The sequence below is a fragment of the Bolinopsis microptera genome, chromosome 3 (genome assembly GCF_026151205.1).
Source record: "Bolinopsis microptera isolate Bmic1 chromosome 3, MBARI_Bmic_1.0, whole genome shotgun sequence".
Taxonomy (NCBI): Eukaryota; Metazoa; Ctenophora; class Tentaculata; order Lobata; family Bolinopsidae; genus Bolinopsis; species Bolinopsis microptera.
The window spans coordinates 12,435,905-12,455,084 of record NC_087074.1 but is presented as its reverse complement, the minus strand read 5'-3'; the positions used below and the strand labels follow the sequence as shown (position 1 = coordinate 12,455,084).

The window sequence follows — 19,180 nt, the reverse complement described above, 5'->3', positions numbered from 1 at the left end:
ATAGTCATTTTGTTGTTTAATTGTTTCCTAAATAATATATTACCAAGGAAAATGTTTTATTCCAGTTATATAATCCTAATTCCAATACTTTAGTCTAGTTTATTGCACAAGTCTTACCTCTTTTTAGTGTTTTATTAATGCTTAATTATGATAGTACTGAAATACTGCTATCTCAACGTGGATTTTTGAAATTTTGACAAAAGTTCGACGACATCCTGCCAAGGAAAATCCACAATAGGTTGACAAACACCCTAATTATAGAATATTGTGATAATATCCTAGTATAAAATGCTAATATTATGTATACTGAGTTGTACATAGTCTTGACTAGACTGCTAAGTCTAGACTATAGTTACTAGTCAGCTACAGTAGCTGTATATGTAGAATTTGTAGATAACATGTCAACACTGAGCAATAATACTAATAAAATATATTGACACTTCAAAGGTATTTATTGAGAAACAACTAAATCTCATAACTGTACGCTCAGTAATCTCAACTATAACGTTCTCTTAGTGGTATGGTATGTCTGGGTGACACTGCTAACATCGTGTACGCAACCTCCCTCAGTTCACATTTTCCCGCTTTTTGCCTCCTCAAATCACGACAAAACAAGCTCTTCTCTTCTACAGGTGACGTCACGTGCTTAACAATTTTAAGCTGGTTTTTGTCGTGCATATAATTTGCTTTCGTGAATAGTTGTAATGTTATCTGTTGTGCTAGTTTCTGAAAATGCTTGTGACACGTTTCTTTCTAGACGTCATTCTGAAATGTAACCTCACCTAACCTCACTTAACCCAACTTAACCTCACCTAACCTCAGGCTCGTTCCCACAAGAAATAGTCCTACACTTCAAGGGACATGTCTTGAACCTCCTCACCCTCCACATCTCCTCCTCCTACATCAAAACCATCTCCCTCTTCAAGTCAGTTAAAGACAAACCCAACTCTTGGGAACCAATGAAAACGTACATGTTCGATGATGACTGTGTACAGATGCAACGTAACTCCCTGGATTTACAAGCCGTAACAGCTACTTATCTCAAAATAGTGATAGGAGCGGGTTTCAGCAACTTTGTTGCTGTGTATGATTTAGATATCAAAAGTAAAACTGTAACTTCTTCTCTGTAGGGATGGATAACTTGTAGACATTAAACATGTGACATGGTATTTTCGTTTGTCTAACTTTGTTTCAGATAGCTATAGGTTGATTAAGTTTATATAATTTGAATACGAAGCTCGTTACTTATCACCGATCACGTGGTCACTTTCGTCTTAACGTAAATTCAGACGTTTAATTTATCTCAGAAACATTTATTTTTGTCATACAGAAAAATGTTATGATATGTATTATTATAGTATGTAAGTAGCAGAACATTTTTTACTCTTCAGTAATTTACATGTTAAAAGCCGTAATTTAATTATTTATTTGTAGGTTCAAATTATTGGCGATTAAGAGACGAGTGCTATATAATATACATAATATGTGCAGTGTAAATAATACAAATAAAATCTTGTGTAAATGATATATTGGATGGAGCCAGAGATCATATTATTTATTATTGTTTTATACGTTTCTATAACAAGTCTCGTCATTTTCGTCCACGATAGTAAAGAAACTACTGAAATTTATATTATTTTGATATCCATAATTTATCATTATTTAACTATTCGTATTTATATGCGAATAGTTAAATAATAATAAATTCCAATCTGCTAGATCAAGGATGAAAGGGTGGAACATCTTGCAACGGGAGGACAGCACGGTTGAGCTGCAGTCAATAAAGGGAGAAGAGTTGACAGATGTTCTTGAAGAGTTTGCCATGGAACACCAGATAGACCCCCTCCCAGTCATCAACAAAAGCACTGTCATCCTCAAGGTGTGTAACGTTGGTGGTTTATTTCTCGAGGTTGTTGAGGTTTTTATTAGGTTTAAGTTTTTAGACAGTTATTGGAAGTGATATTTATGATGGCTTGTTTTTTGGTAATTTCTTGCCTGAACATATTTTAGTTTTTCATGTTTTCACCATAGCCAAAATGTCTCGTAAAATACGTGTGATTATCGTTTCCTATTTCACTGAGTATGACGTGCTGAATTCTTCTAAATACCTCAGCTTGTCATGGTCACGTGACTAATCACGTGATCTACTGAAACTTGATCTGTCACGTGGTCTGGCTAACTGTACCATGTGATTTATCACATGGTCCCCAATCTATCCTGCACACTTTGCACATGAAACTGTGTCTGACTCCTTGACAAACATCACATGGTATCACATGACAAGCCTACCTACTTAAACCCCTCAAGGCTCCAATATCACCATCACTTCTTTACCTACTCACTTGTAATCACAATCCTCTGATAATATGTCCTACTTCAAAACTCCTGCCGCCTACACCAGCTTCCCGTCCTACACCACCAAGCAGCCCCCACAAAGCTGGCTCATCCGCAACACTACCCCTCCCTTCACCACTACTACTGTATATTCTCCTCCAGCCTCCCCACACCTATCCCCTAAACTCAGAGTCCATGCTCCTCTCCCTACATTTACACAGGATATCTACGTTGCTGTTCCTCTCTCACTGATAGTAGACATCATGCAGCCCAACAAGAGACCTTCCTCGGGCTCTGACTCTGCACCTCCCGACAAAAGGAGGAGATTAACCACGGAACCAGCTCCTATGCCTGATAACAGTTCTATGTCTGATAACAGAACTTCTTCTCTCTTAAGAAGACGTCTCACTACAAGTCACAGAAGAAGTACTGTCTTGCACAGCACCTCTCATATCTTGGAACTTCATTCATCAACACAGCGAAAGAGCAGCAAGGAGCTCTTGTTTGAAGCTCTGGCAAAGTATCAGCTGTCTCCAATTCCAGTAGCCCCTCTCAGAAGACCATCCTCAGCTTCTCATTAGACTCTTTTTTTTGTTTTGTGTATAGTTTGTGATTATAACTTAATTAGACATTTATAAACCAACCATAGCAATGGATTTAATTTGTTTGACAAATTACATTCGATTGATATCGATCTACACTGAACAATTACTAATCGCCTAATCACATTTTCAGAACATTAAAAATTTACTGGTCGAGATAAAGTGTAATGTTGAAAACTACGACTGCGATGAAGAATTGGGGGGTGTTGTAATGAGTGCCAGAAAGGTAGATACTGATTAGATACTTACACCTCCAAACTAATAAACAAAATGATCTCACTTATGATGATTTAACAAATGTTGGCAAATTAACGGTCACTATTCGACAGATCTGTCAAATTCTTACTTTAACGGAACGCGCGAAGACATCTTTGTTATTTTCTCAGCGCTAGACAGTAGTGCGCGGCGCGTTAGCTCGACATTGCATAATATAATAAATATATATGCATGATTTAATTAATCGATTATCAGGTGATTATGTAATTACATTTTTACAGGTGAACCTGACCATGAACCAGTATCTCGGTTCAATATCACCTCCTACTGACCCTGATCTCTGTGATGCCCGACTGGTTGCCATGTCTTTGGCTCTGGACAACCTTGTTCTTGTTACCAGCAGCATCCTTACCGGCTGCCAGTGGCTCCAGGTTTGTCAATCTATCGAGAACACGCCGTATTATCTTCGATGTGTTTTAAGTTGTTCCTATTTTGGAGCGTTACGTTTTTTCGTTCAAGATTTCAGATTGTATTGACCTTTAACCTACAGGATTCTCTACGAGATATAGACGAGAAAATCACTGATTTGAGGGAATATTTGAATCAAGAAACAGAGGACGTCGAGCTCACCAAGGTCTAAAATCTAAAGCTTACCGCTATTGAGAGATGTGACTGATAATATTGTGACTAATTAAGACTCCACCCGTTGATAATTTTGATTTGAGGTTCCGCTCACAACCTTTAAAAATTTAAGAGATTATCATTTTTATTTGTGTCTTACTGTGACTTTTTGATAAAAATTATTTAACCTGTTTGCGGTCTGACGTCTATTTGCACTAACCACAATGATTCTGGATTGACTCGCTTAAATTTACAGTCTGTAGTTCTGCTTGTTGTTCATTAGGAGGACTATTTTTAAAGCAAGCAAACTTAACGTGTAGGATGCGTTATCGCCAGAGGCAGTGTATTATACATCAAGATAAACATTGAATATTGTTTTGGACTTGGTCCAATTTATTTTTGATATATCGTAATTTTTTTATCTTTAACATTTTATGTTATTTTATAACTATGGTTTAACATGAATTTGAATGATGCGATGATTTAATGTCTAAAATGGGACATCATATGAATGGGCCGAAGGGTTATTTAGTAAATGTCGGTAAAATCACCATAAAATTCTAGTAAATTATTTTAGATTTTAAGATTGATATTGGGGGTACTGGCCATCGGCAGTTTTTATTTTCCCTGCTTTGTATTATTGTCTGAAAGAGTTCATGCTTTTCTATACCTTCTCAAAAATCACTTTATTCCAATTTTTAATATCCGAGATTAAATTTTGATTGATAAAATAAATTTGTCAACAAATAAAGTTTAAATACAGATTACATCCAGCATAAAATTTTACAAAACCAAATATAAAATGAAAAATCCTATGTATAATAAAGGTTAATTCGGATGGGGACGCAGATTGTTACCGGAATTGATCAACACAATAAGTGATACGTATTGTAAACAGTGATGCGAGCAATACTTGCGGGAATCTTAATCCAAACCTTAATTACGTCTCCAATTAACCAATATCAACCAATTAAAGTTGAAATAAGTAGAAAATACTAATTACTAATGATGATTTACTCTTAACAGATCTTCATAACTACATTACAACTCTCCTGTACACTGTTACACTGATTGTGTTCTTGTTCTCGAACTGGGCATTGTCTCCAGTATTAGCTGTTTATCACCTCATCCTTGTTCAATGTTGATATTTAGCGTATTCCAAAATATTCACGTGTCCTCCAACAGCCGAGGTTCTTCCAAATAGACAATCCCGTGTATATATATATCAACTGTACATGATCATACCATCATACCATAATTAACTTAATGTTTAAATATAGCAACAACAAAAAGAAACAAATCCCACTAAAACTAGCTTACAACCGCTTCATGCAACGACCTCTCCAGGATTTTAAGGTCACAGTAGGTGGTATGGTCATTAGTGTCTTTGTTGAGACACTCTGGGGAACAGTATTTGAAGGAACAAGCTTTACATTGGATCTTGTTGAGGGCGGCGTTGCACACTGTACACACAGCTGACATTAGCTCTCTGTCTACCTCCTCCAAACAGTTGTAGAATATCTGAAATTGGGTGGTATGGGGTAAGGAACATGATCTTAGAAATATTTGCGGGGGATGAAAATTAAGTTCTTCACGTTAATGATGTAAATATTGCAGAATGCAAAGCCTATAAAATGTACCAACCTTTCTTTTCGTGGTGAGATAAAGACCGTTTTGAGCGAAAGTGGGTAGGTACAAGGTGTATTCTTCTCCATATAAATTCTCTAGATATCCCTGCAAAGTTAAAGGGTTTAAAGAATATAGAAAATCGAACTGAGATCAATATATTGATCAATAATTTGCAAGAACTGATTTGTGACTAATATGCGGTTAGCTTTCAATCAATATTTAACAGCACCTTTTTATCAGATTCCTGCGATTGACCATTTAGTAATTTAATATAACTGGATTAACGAACTAAACTAAGTATAAAGATTAAATACCTGTAAGGTAGTATGCTTGATTTCCACAGCATTTGTCAAGATTCCCTCACTATGTTGTTTCTCAAGTGCTGCCTTCTCTTTTTCTGCTTCAACTTTTTCTATCTCAGCTTCTGCATTCGCTTTCTCTAACTCCTGCTCTTCTTTCAGTTTCTGTTTCCGTTTCTGTTTCTTACTTTTCTTTGGCGACTTTGTTGACTTCTCATCTTCCGGTTTAAGGTCCATTACATCATCTATCTGATCGCTTCCACTGAATCGCACTGCTTTGAAGCTCTTTGTTTTCTTAACTTTCTTTCTCTCGTTCTGATAAGAAGTAATATAAATGACTGTCTAGTGAATGATATTTTAGTTTTAGTGACTTTCATGTTATCGATAAAATTAATTTCCTCAACGGCTTTACAATATGTTTATCTTTATTATGAGCTTCTCCATTTGTATTGATTAAATAACAACTTGTTAAGTAACTTACTGTAATAGCGAACTCTGACATGAATGCGTTTCTCAACTCAAAAGCAAACTCCGTTAGAAGTTTTCCAACCTTAATCTGCATACTTTTCTTCATACCTGTGATTTGAATAAGTTGGAAAGTATTTTTAACGGTTAGAAGAACGATCGTCAAATTGGGCGCTCAATATATCTGAATATGTGGATAACGGACGATGACACTCACCAGGCATGTACTGAAGAACCTCTGTCTGTACTAGTCCGTCATCTTTACCATAGTCCTCGTAAATAAGTTCCACTGCTTTGTCCATTGGGTACAAGTTGTCTTTGTGGAGAGGGTTCATGCAGATAATCATGTTCTTGGCCTGGTGAAGTATGGGTTTAACGACAGAATCAACAATGATGGTAAAGTATATAGGCTACTATCAAACATGACAAGTTTTCATGAATTTGAGATGGGAATTACAAATTCTATAATTTTAGTTTTTAACATACCAGACAGGATAGTGGGAAGTAGCATCTCTGGTCGATCTGCACATCTTGGAGAATCTTATCTAGAAAACCGCAAACACCAAATTTCTCGATCAGCTTGTTGCTGTACTGGGGCCCTTCTTCACAAAGGGAGCTGTAGAATAGCATCACCTGGAATAAAGCAGATATAAGAATGTGGGTCGTGGGACATCATTAATTAGTGATGATGATATTAAAGAGATTTTATAGAAATTAAACGAATATCATTGTTCAATCATGACACAAGGCTAGAAAACCGATAAAATTACTAGTTGGCAAGTTCCCAGTATTTTTTACATGATTTGTCCCGAGATATCTCGACAGGATCATACCTTGCTCTTGGCGTATCTGAAATAAGTGCTCGGGATTGGCTCGTTCAGGATCTTCCAGTAAATTTCTAGCAAACTTTCCTTTTCCATTATCTTGTCCAAATCTGATTCGATCATTCCTCTAGATGGGATCTGTAAATAGAGAAATATTTTAAGACAACATGTTATCAGTGCAGCATTCGCCAACAAAATGTCCCGTTTACAAATCTTTTCGAACGTCAACTAATGATATCTCATGGGCGACAGCAGTATCGATTATTTAGTTGAATTAAGGCGAGACTTAATTTCCTACCTCGTAGATGAACCAAGATAGGATGTTGACAAAACAGTTGACCTCCCCAGGCATGTAGGGGGTTAGAGACTTGAGCAGCTCGATCTGACGGGCTGGGATCCTAGAGTTCCAATGTGTTATCAGCACTCCTGAGGGGAGCGATGTTTATCTTATGATAACGTCTCCATATCTAAAAAAGAAACCAAAATACAAGAAAATAAAAAGGCTTGGTTTTTGTTAGTAAGGGGCACACCTGGTTTTAGAAACTCTTCTAAAACTCCGTGGAACTCCCCCAGGATCTCGTTGAAAAAGGGCTTGTGAGTAGAACCCAACACCAGTAGATACTTCAACATCACCTGAAGAAGAGATCAGTCAGAGAAATTTAGATCAGATAGATCGAAGGCTGTCGTGATATTAATACAGCTACCACGTTCAAACAAGCCAGAAGCTTGAGAGATCACAATTCACAGCTGTTATACTCAAAACTTGATTTAAGACCCAACGATAAAACACGAATCCTCACCAGAACGGTAGCAAGACAAGGACTGTTATACACGATATGTTGGAGAACAGGGATGATCTGCCTGCACAGCCTCTGGTGAGAGTAATCTGTTCGGGTGATGTCGTTCTCTGCTCTCTTGGTTCCTAGGGACACTATGAGGGTAGCACTGCACATCTGTAAGGCTGAGAAGAGGTACATATCGTCAGGTTTTAGAGTCGGGTAGTCAGCTCTCATAATGGAGAGAATAGCGTCCGTTACACCTGTGTGGGGGAGGTAGAAGTAGGTAGAAATAGAGTAGAGGTAGAGGTGTTAAAAAGAGACATTGTTAACCCTGTACGTGTTCAGATTGAACGGTCTTGTAAGTGGATAATCTATCAATATGCGAGAAATGCCGGAAGTTAATTGGCTCGGTTCCAAGTTTGTCATGAGTTCCATTTTTATTGTACAAAAAGAATTTACAATGCAAAGATGTCGGACTGCCGTAAGTTTCCGACTTCTCTTAATTGCGAAGACGTAATATGATAACGCCACCGATCATACTCCGCCCTATAACCCTTCGCAAACGCCTATCAGTATGCCTGTCAGTTTCTTCAAATGCAGACGACTAAAAATACAAAATATCTGCCCGTTTAACTAACCGGTTTTATAGAGGGTATCAGTGAGAGTTGGCTGTCTCTCAACCGGTACAGTCAGATAAACCTCTGCCATCGCATCACAGAAACATATCGCATTCTCCATTCGATTCTTCGTCATACTTCCGTCTGCTTGCGGCTGAAATAGTAGTATTAGTACTACAGTATAACAGTAGGACAGTCGTACTTCAGTATGACAGAAAATATATTGTGCTATTTGGTGTGTTAACCCTGATAATCGAGGCTCCTAATTACTGATGTAATCCGAGAAGTGACCCAGATTCATGAATGTTGTTTCCGAACCTCACACTTGAATGTCACTGATGACAGAGTCGTAAACGAGCGTTAAAATTAATTAACAATCTGATGAAATGTGAACTACTCACCAATAAGTCGTACATGGTCATAGCGTTCAGGATATCCTCTCCAACCTCGGAGTTAAAAAGGTCTGCATCGTCTACCGCCAGGGATAACTCCGTCTAGAGAATACAAATCATCAGTTTAGAATTTGTTTGCCTGTCCAGTGTCCAAAATCAGTAGTATTGAGTCCACGATTGGTATAAGTGACTACACAAGTGACTACACAAGTAAAAGGACTATACAAATGAAAGGGTCGGTCTGATATCGAATCTAACCTCTATTTCGTGGTACTGTTCAATCATTCGTTCGCTGGGCTTACTGGCTTCCCACAGGAAGGTGACGTGCAAAGCACTTGTTGCCATGGTGACAGATTTGTCTGAATGTTAATGTCAGTCAATTATTATCTTTAGTTTCTCACATTTAACTAGTAATTGATAGATTTTATCAGTATTTTTGTGTAGATTGTCAACAACGCAGGGTTTAGAAGGGTTGGAGGTTGGTTTTAAATAGCACAAAAAGTTTCAGGAATAGCTCACGATAACTTTAAACTTGTTCTGATCGAGACAAATATATAGATTATATGATTATGTAAATGGTAAACAAACTTAAGATCTGTACTGATATCAGTGTAAACGGTCGGCAAACGTGTCTTTTGGAAAACTTGTCACATTTCTTCAAAATGAAAATACCAAATCGATGACATCATTAAAATGCCGCAACACAGCAGTCGATGAAGAGAAAATATTGTTAACCCACGAAAACAGTAAACAATAAACTCTACCATAGGTGCAAATTCGGAGCCCACGCACAGCAACACGGAAAAAACAAATCTTATACGATCATAATACAGCGTGCAGTATGTGATAAGAGAAAATAAAAGCACGTGCTAACATGAGCCGTACGTTTTTTAATCTCTAAGAATTTTTCTTTATAACAAGACAAACGATCCCTCATTTACAACCTCAATAAAAAACAGCTCGTTTAGGCTGATCAAATATCACAACAATGATTAGAGATTGGTATTGGCGACAGACTCAACATGCAGCAGCTAGACTTTCTTTGGGTAACTTGAATTCTCTATCACCAGACAATTTAATGCATTATATCGATAAAACAAAGTTCACAGTCTGACAATGACAGTGATCATAGTCCATTTGTGTTAGGATATTTGCCGGAAAACTCAATGATCAATGCAATCATAGAAAAATGCCGAATCATTGAACACACAGATAAATGCCTGATCATGTCATGGAGCGCAATGCGCAAGTTGCATCTACTTATAATAAAATTGATTTATACGTACATTCTGCAGCCCGAAATTCCAACAGTTCATATTAGGTTTATTCTTTATTGAATGAGACATTTACACATTTTACACATTTTACACATTTTACACATTTTACACATTTTACACAGTAAAATTCCATCTTAAAATGCACGGCTTTAAAACCGGCGCTAAAACGATAAGCTGCAGAGGAGATATGAATTGTAAGGTAAGATTTTGACTTTTTCATGATTAGTTCACGAAAATTCCATCAAATCTGTTCTGCTCACAATCCCACTAATTCCGACGAATACGCTTCAAAATCGAACAGGATAAATTCTACCAAGTTAACGAAACTGTATAGCAATTTTAACTATTCAAAATTTGGAAGCATCTCTTAAACGCGGAATTCACACACCAAGACTGTGATTCTCATATCGCAGATCTCGTACTGACACTTAGCCCCACTCTTGATTATGTAAATTTCAGAACAACATTTCTTTGAAAATAAGTTAATAGGCTAAATCGACTATTCAAAATATGTTGTCACACAAACGAGGGACAAGGCTATGTAGAAAACTGTCATACAATATATTTAAACTCCTATTCTGTTGTTGCCAGTTTTCTAATTTCATAAAAATGCAAAACTACGTCATATCTTATCTAAAAAAGGGTATGATGCATGGTTATAAGAATGTAAGGCAGGCTATAGAAAGAAATATACCTATAAAGCTATAATATAGTAGGTATATATTTTATTTCTATATATATTACCTTCTCGAATTACATACTGGTCAAAGACTACGTAATTATAGTCGTTTATAGCCTCTATCGGAAATAGTATTATGCGGTAACCGTTGCTGGCCTTAGGAACGATCCTTCGGCTTCTTGTAAAGCTCTTCCTTGAAAGTGCTGGTTTACATTGTAATGCAGGTAATGCCGAAGTAAAATAACAAAGGTGGTCGACTCATTCGATGGCCTTGTTGCGTCGCAACGAATCCTCATAAGATAAGATAAGATAAGATAAGGTATTATAGAGTATATTGATAAAGCTAGTAGCATGAAAAAATAAAAAATTGGCCAAGAAATAGGAGTTTTAGAGCCCAAAAATTGGTACCCCAAGTGGTGTCAAAAACGCGAATTAAATAGGTAATAATTGTTTTAGTCTCTTGAGTCTTGACACCATTTTAGGGTTAGACGGGTTCCTGCTAGTATAATGTATATATAATAGAGGGACGAGGGTTACTGCTGTTCGTAAACTACTCCTGATGGAACTGTGTCAATTCAGTCAAACATCTGAGGCAATCGATAAGCAATTACATACATGACTATCGGTACCTTTATACAATTATACAATATACATATTATATTAAAGATGTTGTATTGATTGATCAAGATGTCAATCAAGAATTCAAGACGTCAATACTGTTAACTGTCTATTGATAAGGGCTGCTGATAATTATAATAATATACTGTTAACGTGAATTGAAAGGTAATTGTGGGTAATTTGCGAATAATGTGTGTGCCAAGGGCAATGTGGTACAACGCCACTTCAGTCAAACAACCAACGTCCAAACTAAGTATTATTTGCTTGTATAAAAGTAGACGGATATAAGAAACGCAACCCACACGGGAGAGTTATAGCATTGCACAGCGAGCAGCAGCAACAGGAACATAGCGTTAATTAGAAGTGTTAAAGTAATGTACACGCTGCTGGCTGCATTTGTTAGGCGAGTACTAGCTGGTGATGTATACTTCATCAGGTTGCCTGCTTCTTCCCGAACTTTCTACAGCTCGTTTAAAAACATTCTTGAACTTTCGGATGCTAGAGGGTAGGTAAAACGGGAAAATGAGCAGCTGGTGGAGTAGAAAGTTCGGGAAGACGAACGCGCAGGATATTTCTAGCACAGTGCACGCAGGACAACAATTGTATCTTTTGTAAAAGTCCTACAGTGGGCAGCCCCACCCAGTGCTGGCTTTTTGTTTAGCAGAGTGTCAATTGTATTTGTATTGTCAACACCATTTCCATTATGAATGTTTTACTCTAACTTTCAAGCTGTACAATGAACCGAGTAAAAGTTGCAAACAATATAACTGACTGGGTTGCCCTGTAGCGTATAATTAAACATATTCTTATTGTGATGGCAGGACCGACTACAATTTCTCCGAAATCTAGATGTAAAGGTTCATAATAAGCAGAAAATATTCTGTGTGGGTATTGAAGAAAAAAAACTTAAAGCTGAGAAACAGTTCGCACTGTATACTGTATAGCAGACCAGTATAGCAGACTATACCAGTACAGAAAACGATTGAATTTTCAAATTTAAAAAAGAAATTCTGAAATAATTTAACGAAAACCTCAAAAATGTTATCGAAGACGTACCAATTAACCAAAGAACTCATGTCGGTAAAATAATTTATACGATGTTCTGAGCTGGCGACTGTATTGCCCAAAGTTGACAATAAGCGTCTAATCATATTATTAATTGACCAGGGATGACATAAACCTGAAATCATAACCGGTTTAATCATGTCAATAATGGTGTTATTTCAGAAGAAACATGTACTTTCGACCGGGTCCTATTTCCAACTGATGGGTAGGTGTATTATGACCAAATATTCCTATTATGAACGAGGAAATTCCATCCTTATTCAATAATTAATGTCTTGTACAACTAAAGAGAAACAGAGAAACGGATAAACGGAAGATAAGAGTACTATACAAGTTCGTAGAATCTGACGTTAGTGCGAAATACACAACTATAACAGATACACACAGTCGTATACAAGTGCATTACACTTACATTAGATGATACGATGAAGGCTGATTTTCCGAGGTAATTAGTCAAATTATATGAGGTAATTAGTCTCATTATCGACGTAATTGGTCCACTTCAGCTCTCTAACATATTATGTAAGTTACAACACACACAACGTATGTACTGGCTAATTGAGGCAGGGAAGAGGCAACATTTCGATGTGGTGGAATCCTATAACTTACCATTACCGCATGTTTCGCAAAATTTGGGCACAATCTGCATGATATCTGATTTTCTCATAAAATTAACCAAAAATTTTGGACATCTTGGTGTTTTGTTCAGTAGCTACGGCTTCAGATGTATAGTAGGATCTAGGGACCGATTATGAATATGCATTAGTGACGAAAAAATGAAAAAAGGCTATCAGGGGTCTTATGTATAAAAAATAATGCAACATGTACATGCATTCTCTTCTTCACGCAACAGAAACTATGTAATGGACAAACAGAAGATAAAACTGTTGAACAAGTAATAGTAGTAATGTACCAATGGGCAGTGAAATGGTGAGGACAGATCCGGGATGGCTCATTGCCAATGTTGTGATCTAGAAGGATCCATTGGCACAACTCAGTAGCAATATCAGATCATATGCCTCTGGCACTATATTCAGCGTTGACAAACCACAACGGTACCGCTGGAAGTATTACGACCATAGCAGATCTAAGGGACTAATTGCGGCGGTGGAAGAATCACGTGTTTCAGTTGCGCAACATTTCCCATAATTTAGCATGCACCAGAAAACTTCACATGATCTGGCAATTTCCGCATAATTTATAAGCATTTTTATTGTTCGGTTGCATACTTTCCCGAAATTTCTAGTATACAAACGATGACTAATCAAATCGTCAAATATTTTGAGTCTCTGACTTGAGAAAATGAGGAATCCGTTGGGCTAGTTCTGAGATGAGATCTTATGAGTTACTGTTTCAGACTGGGTAATATAGATTACAATTTATCTTTTATTGTCTTTTAATAGCTTGAGAGATACAAATTTGTACATTATTTATTCTTAAAAGAGCTGCTCCTTTCAAAATGAGTCACCTACCTATAAAGCTCCTACCTCCTAAGAATCCCCTCTCAAGTCTCAGAATATCTTAGACTCCAGAGGGTCAGAAGCCAGAAGTCCCTGTCGAGGTAGTTACTCCGCTCTTAAAAGAAAACAATTCTGAGAATCTATCCCCATTTAGAGGGATACCTCTCAGTAGAGTTCCTCCTTATAGGAAACCCACTGGAGAAGCTTTCCTTTTCCAGATAATTCTCTTACTCATTTGTACTAACTGTCTAAGTATCTGGCTGACATCCCAGCCTTGTAAACATACTGAGCTAACATAATACTTCTTAGACTTGTCCGATCTTTGGTTTGTTTTGTGTATTTGTTGCAGAAGCATTTGCAGGATCAGAGAATTGCACACCACCAGGCCCTAAAATCATCTTGAAGCGGGAACTAGAAATGGACTATTAATTCGGTGACACTTAATCACAAGATCTCCTGATCCTGAAGGAAGAGTGACTGGTGATCAGAAGAAACGATCTACTAAGTAATTATGTCCCAGAATATAACTACTGTAAGTATAAGGTTCCCTCGTCAGTTACCCAGACTCCCTACCAGCAAGTCTTTATCCAGTATAGACTCCTCCTATCGACGACCTAGTAAGTGTAACTGTCATAATTCTCTGAGTACAGTAACCATTTTCCTTACTCCAGCAATGATGAAACAATTGGGTTATTGCAGAATAGTTGTGAGGACTGTAGATCCAAATTTGTGTGGATTAAAGCATCAAAGCCCACAAAAGGACTAACTATACGATTAATTGAAATAATGCAATAAGAACTATTGCTTTTTGATAGTACACCTATAGATATACATCCACTAAAAACTCGTTGCCTAATGAAATTGAAAATGGCTCTCGCTCACCTAACTTTAACTTCAGAAGGCCGGAAATTGTCCGAAGATTTTGTAGAAGTTGTTGTGGTTGCCTCATCTTCTTTCTGCGGTAAAACTAATCAAAATACGCCAACAAAAGTTTTGGCAATTGCGCCTATAGAATACAGAAGCAAGATTTTGTCCATTTTTGATAGTACTAGCGATATAGTCGAGGTTGCTTAGAAAATCATTAACAAATGCTCTGTAACAATTGCACTGTAGTTTATATTTCAAATAATGTTAACCTGCAAAATAAGCTCGACTGTTAATTATTTGAAGAGGTATTACGTATCATGTAGAGATGGGGCTAAGTTATATAGTTATATATGTAGTACGCTGGTTCACGGAACACTTCAGAACGCTGGGGCAACTTTTGTAGAAATTCTTCCTGGTGTACAAAAATGTGATGTGTACAAAGAATGTGATTACACCCAATAAAAACAATTATATGCAAAATTTAGAGCTACGCTTTCATACTGGCTCTCATTATAAAACTTCTTGTTTTACTGCTGCCTGGGAAGGTTGTTTTCTTCTTCTTGGCACGTATTAAAGCCTAATTTCTTATCATCGGGCATGTCGTCGAACAGTATCTATTCGGTCGGTAGTTTCGAGAATGGGTTTCCGGCAGACAAACAACTCTCATTCGGGAAGGGAGGTGAGAGACTTGCTATTATTATTAAGCAGGTCCAGTAGTCCTGATATTTTATTGGTTGTTTTCTTGATTCATTATACTAACTAGCAGGAACCCGTATAACCCTAAAATGGTGTCAAGACTCAAGAGACTAAAATAATTATTACCTATTTAATTCGCGTTTTTGACACCACTTGGGGGTCCAAATTTTGGGCTCTAAGACTCCTATTTCTTGGCCAATTTTTATTTTTTCATGCTGATTTGGAGGCCATTAAAGCACTTTCAAAAAAGTGTCAGTTGTATATATTTTAAGGTTTTTGCGGAAAGTCGCGTTAAAGTTGATGCCGTGGAGTCAGTAAAATGGTACGGATCGATATATATCGTCTCGCTTTATATGAAATGAAATGAGGTATTTATACCCCGCTCATATGATTAACCAACAACACAAGGAAGAGGTTAACCATGTCAGAGCGGCTGACTGTGAGTAATGTGAGCAAATGTGTAAAATGAACAAAAGTATAACTCAAAAAGGCTTAAGACAAAATTAAAACATCTTTTATTGTAAACACCACACTAAACTAAAAGGAAGCAGAAACCATACAATACGTGTAGGTATTATAAATGATAATACAGTGACATGATCAACAAAAAAGAGAGACAGATCCTAGAAAGGTAGAGATCAAGACATAAAATGGAGTGCAGTAAAAAATAAAAGCCAATGTGTCTTGCAAAGTGAAGACAAATGGGAAGAAAAAACATCAAAACTGATTATATAAATGGTTCTTTAACATTCGCTTGAAGCAGTTGGTATCAGTAATACATCTCAACATCATTGGAAGAGAGTTCCATGCAATCGGTGCATGGCTTGAGAAACGTCTGTCATCAACTTTTGACCTTTTATTCTTTGGTACCTTTAACATGAGATGGTCACCAGATCTTTTCGACCTGGTCATGGTGTTTGAAAGTTCTGTATCCACTACAGCCACATCTAGTAATGCTTTTAGGTAATCAGGTGCAGTACCGTGGACTGATTTGTGGGTTAGAAAACAAACCTTAAAGAAGATTCGTTGGTCTATAGGGAGTATGTGGGCCTTCTTATAGAAGGGAACCGAGTCCGTGGTTCTGTCTTCTATGTTATAGATGAAACGAACTGCCCCATTAAGGGTGGATCTAAGTTTGTTTAATCTGGTCTTGGGTAGATTCATGTACAGAGAATTACAGTAATCTAATTTAGATATAACCAGTTGTTTCACCAACATTAATTTAATGCCTTCATCCAGGTAACGACCAATAGTTCTTAAGTTCATCATTGTCCAGCTACATTTCCTTTTCACATTATTTATTTGTCTTTCCATGTTTAAAGTTTCATCAAATTTGACACCTAGACTCTTCCAGCTGTCTCCTTTGCACTCCGTAGGTAGAATTTCAGTGCTTCCGAATTGTAGTCTGACACTGAGTTCACACTTTTTTAGAACATGGCTCTTTCCTAACACCAGTAGTTCTGTCTTTGTTTCATTCAGTTTCATGTAATTGTTCACCATCCATGTTTTGATCTCTGCAAGACATTTGTTTGTCCTGTCTTGGACATCAGTGAACTGTACCACACGGTTTGGTTGAAAAGAGATGCACAGTTGGGAATCATCTGCATATAGCTGTATATCAAGACCATATTTGGCCGCGATTTTCTGGGGAGCTTTGATATAGAGGATAAAAAGAATAGGCCCCAAGAGTGATCCCTGGGGAACTCCAAACAAAAGCTCCAAGAAAGTAGAAAGAGTATTGTCAATCTTCACACAGAAGTGTCTCTTCTCAAGGTAGGACTTTATCCATTGCAGTGCACTTCCAGTAATTCCATAGTCTTTCATAAGCTTTTCCAATAGGACTGTGTGGTCAATGGTATCAAACGCTGCACTTAAGTCGAGAAGTACAACAATAACAACATTCCCAGCTTCAATTTCTTTGTTAATATCATCACACATTCTTACAAGTAATGTTTCACAGCTGTGGTTAGGGCGGTATCCAGATTGGACGTCCGAGTAAAGGCTATGTGTCGTGAGATGGACATTGAGCTGGTTAAGTACAGTTCTCTCTAGGATCTTGGAGAAGGCGGAGAGGTTAGAGACTGGTCGATAGTTACTGAGAATATCAACATCAGCATTTTCCTTCTTCAAAGTCGGCTTGATGACTGCTTTCTTCATATCTGAGGGAAAGATTCCAGTCTTTAAGGATGAGTTCAAGACGTGGAGTAAAATAGGTGTCAGTTCAGCGACACAGTTTTTTAAGAGAAATGCTGGGATCGGATCCAAGCAGCAGAACTTGTTGGACATCTTCGATACCAGGTCTTTGAGTTCATCAGCTGTTATCTCAGAGAAATTATCAAAGATGAAGTCTTTATCAAGAACAGGATCTTTGTATTTGTCTTTGTCTTTGTCTTTGTCTTTGTCTTTGTCTTTGTCTTTGTCTTTGTCTCTGTTTATATCTTTGTCTTTGTCTTTGTCTTTGTTTATATCTTTGTCTTCGTCTTTGTCTTTGTCTTTGTCTTTGTCTTTGTCTTTGTCTTTGTCTTTGTCTTTGTCTTTGTCTTTGTCTTTGTCTTTGTCTTTGTCTTTGTCTTTGTCTTTGTCTTTGTCTTTGTCTTTGTCTTTGTCTTTGTCTTTGTCTTTGTCTTTGTTTATATCTTTGTCTTTGTCTTTGTCTTTGTTTATATCTTTGTCTTAGTCTTAGTCTTAGTCTTAGTCTTAGTCTTAGTCTTAGTCTTAGTCTTAGTCTTAGTCTTAGTCTTTGTCTTTGTCTTTGTCTTTGTCTTTGTCTTTGTCTTTGTCTTTGTCTTTGTCTTTGTCTTTGTCTTTGTCTTTGTCTTTGTCTTTGTCTTTGTCTTTGTCTTTGTCTTTGTCTTTGTCTTTGTCTTTAACAGAATCTTTTCCTTCCTTCTCAATGGCTCGTCTGATGGTAGCAACCTTTTCAGCGAAAAAATCTTTAAAATCTTCTGATAGTTTAACAGGATCCTTGTAGTTTGGAAGGTTTTGGGTGTCATTTCCTAAAAGTCTGTTGACTTTTTTGTACAATGCTTTAGTATCCCCTGAAGAGGACCTAAGAGAGGTTTTGTGGTGAGCACATCTTTTAACAAACTCTACTCGGGAAAACTCATCTCTTAGCTTAACATAATCAGATCTCAAGTACTCAGATCTTTCACTGTCTATATAATCTACTTTATCTTTTCTCCAGGCACGTTCCGCAGTTCTTCTTTTTCGCCTGAGAATACGAAGTTCTAGATCTAACCAGGGCATTGGCTTCTTAGTAATCTTCTTTTTTATGTAGGGACAATGTTTATCCATTAACTGAGTGAGTACGGTGTTGTAAAGGACGACAGCATCATTTGGAGACATATCTTTGGGGAACTTTGTCAGTTTTGAAATTAGAATATCTTCTCTATATAGTAAGATTTAAATGTATCCATGTAAAAATATGGAAATGTACGATTTTATGTTTTTCGGAAGCATCCCTTTAATTACATACATTCGCTCCGAATACATCAAATTTCAAAGCGTGAAGCGAAAGTAAAATTCCTTGACTTAGCTTATTAATTGTTGGTGTTTGGTACCCGAGATGGGCTCAGAGTTTCAGTTAAGATATAATAAGAATTGTCGTCTTTTCGGAGTCCAGACTCTAGCTGCTGCTCCATTTGAAATACATCCCTGGTTACTTGTTACTGGTAGCTTGTTTCGCGGAAGGTGAGGTAACTTTTGTCATAATTCTTTCTTGAGTAGAGAGAATTATAATA

At 37.1% G+C, this 19,180-nt stretch overlaps 3 protein-coding genes across 3 annotated transcripts; 2 read left to right on the top strand and 1 right to left on the bottom strand.

Moving 5' to 3' along the window:
* Positions 1-514: 514 nt before the first annotated feature.
* On the top strand, positions 515-4,475 carry LOC134813572 (uncharacterized). Its single transcript, XM_063821407.1, has 5 exons — positions 515-632; positions 823-1,879; positions 3,070-3,162; positions 3,434-3,583; positions 3,703-4,475. The coding sequence occupies exons 2-5, from the start codon at positions 1,727-1,729 to the stop codon at positions 3,790-3,792; spliced, it is 486 nt and encodes a 161-aa protein (XP_063677477.1). The 5' UTR covers positions 515-632; positions 823-1,726; the 3' UTR covers positions 3,793-4,475.
* On the top strand, positions 521-1,130 carry LOC134813196 (uncharacterized). Its single transcript, XM_063820884.1, has 2 exons — positions 521-632; positions 823-1,130. The coding sequence occupies exons 1-2, from the start codon at positions 521-523 to the stop codon at positions 1,128-1,130; spliced, it is 420 nt and encodes a 139-aa protein (XP_063676954.1).
* On the bottom strand, positions 4,474-9,451 carry LOC134813571 (uncharacterized). The gene is made up of 13 exons (XM_063821406.1): positions 9,037-9,451; positions 8,788-8,880; positions 8,408-8,540; positions 7,791-8,029; positions 7,521-7,623; positions 7,289-7,416; positions 7,000-7,128; positions 6,653-6,799; positions 6,384-6,522; positions 6,183-6,277; positions 5,717-6,016; positions 5,418-5,507; positions 4,474-5,294 (listed from the first exon to the last, which is right to left on the bottom strand). Exons 1-13 carry the CDS (start codon positions 9,121-9,123, stop codon positions 5,085-5,087), a joined length of 1,893 nt encoding a protein of 630 aa, XP_063677476.1. The 5' UTR covers positions 9,124-9,451; the 3' UTR covers positions 4,474-5,084.
* Positions 9,452-19,180: the final 9,729 nt, after the last annotated feature.

Excerpts from the sequence above, each read along its gene's own strand:
- LOC134813572 (XM_063821407.1), top strand. The coding sequence starts at position 1,727 with ATGAAAGGGTGGAACATCTTGCAACGGGAGGACAGCACGGTTGAGCTG. Across the intron at positions 3,163-3,433 it reads TTGTAATGAGTGCCAGAAAG|GTGAACCTGACCATGAACCA; the intron begins GTAGATACTGAT and ends ACATTTTTACAG. Across the intron at positions 3,584-3,702 it reads CCGGCTGCCAGTGGCTCCAG|GATTCTCTACGAGATATAGA; the intron begins GTTTGTCAATCT and ends TTTAACCTACAG.
- LOC134813571 (XM_063821406.1), bottom strand. The coding sequence starts at position 9,123 with ATGGCAACAAGTGCTTTGCACGTCACCTTCCTGTGGGAAGCCAGTAAG. Across the intron at positions 8,030-8,407 it reads TGATACCCTCTATAAAACCG|GTGTAACGGACGCTATTCTC; the intron begins GTTAGTTAAACG and ends TCCCCCACACAG. Across the intron at positions 7,129-7,288 it reads TATCTTGGTTCATCTACGAG|ATCCCATCTAGAGGAATGAT; the intron begins GTAGGAAATTAA and ends CTCTATTTACAG.
- LOC134813196 (XM_063820884.1), top strand. The coding sequence starts at position 521 with ATGGTATGTCTGGGTGACACTGCTAACATCGTGTACGCAACCTCCCTC. Across the intron at positions 633-822 it reads CAAGCTCTTCTCTTCTACAG|GCTCGTTCCCACAAGAAATA; the intron begins GTGACGTCACGT and ends ACCTAACCTCAG.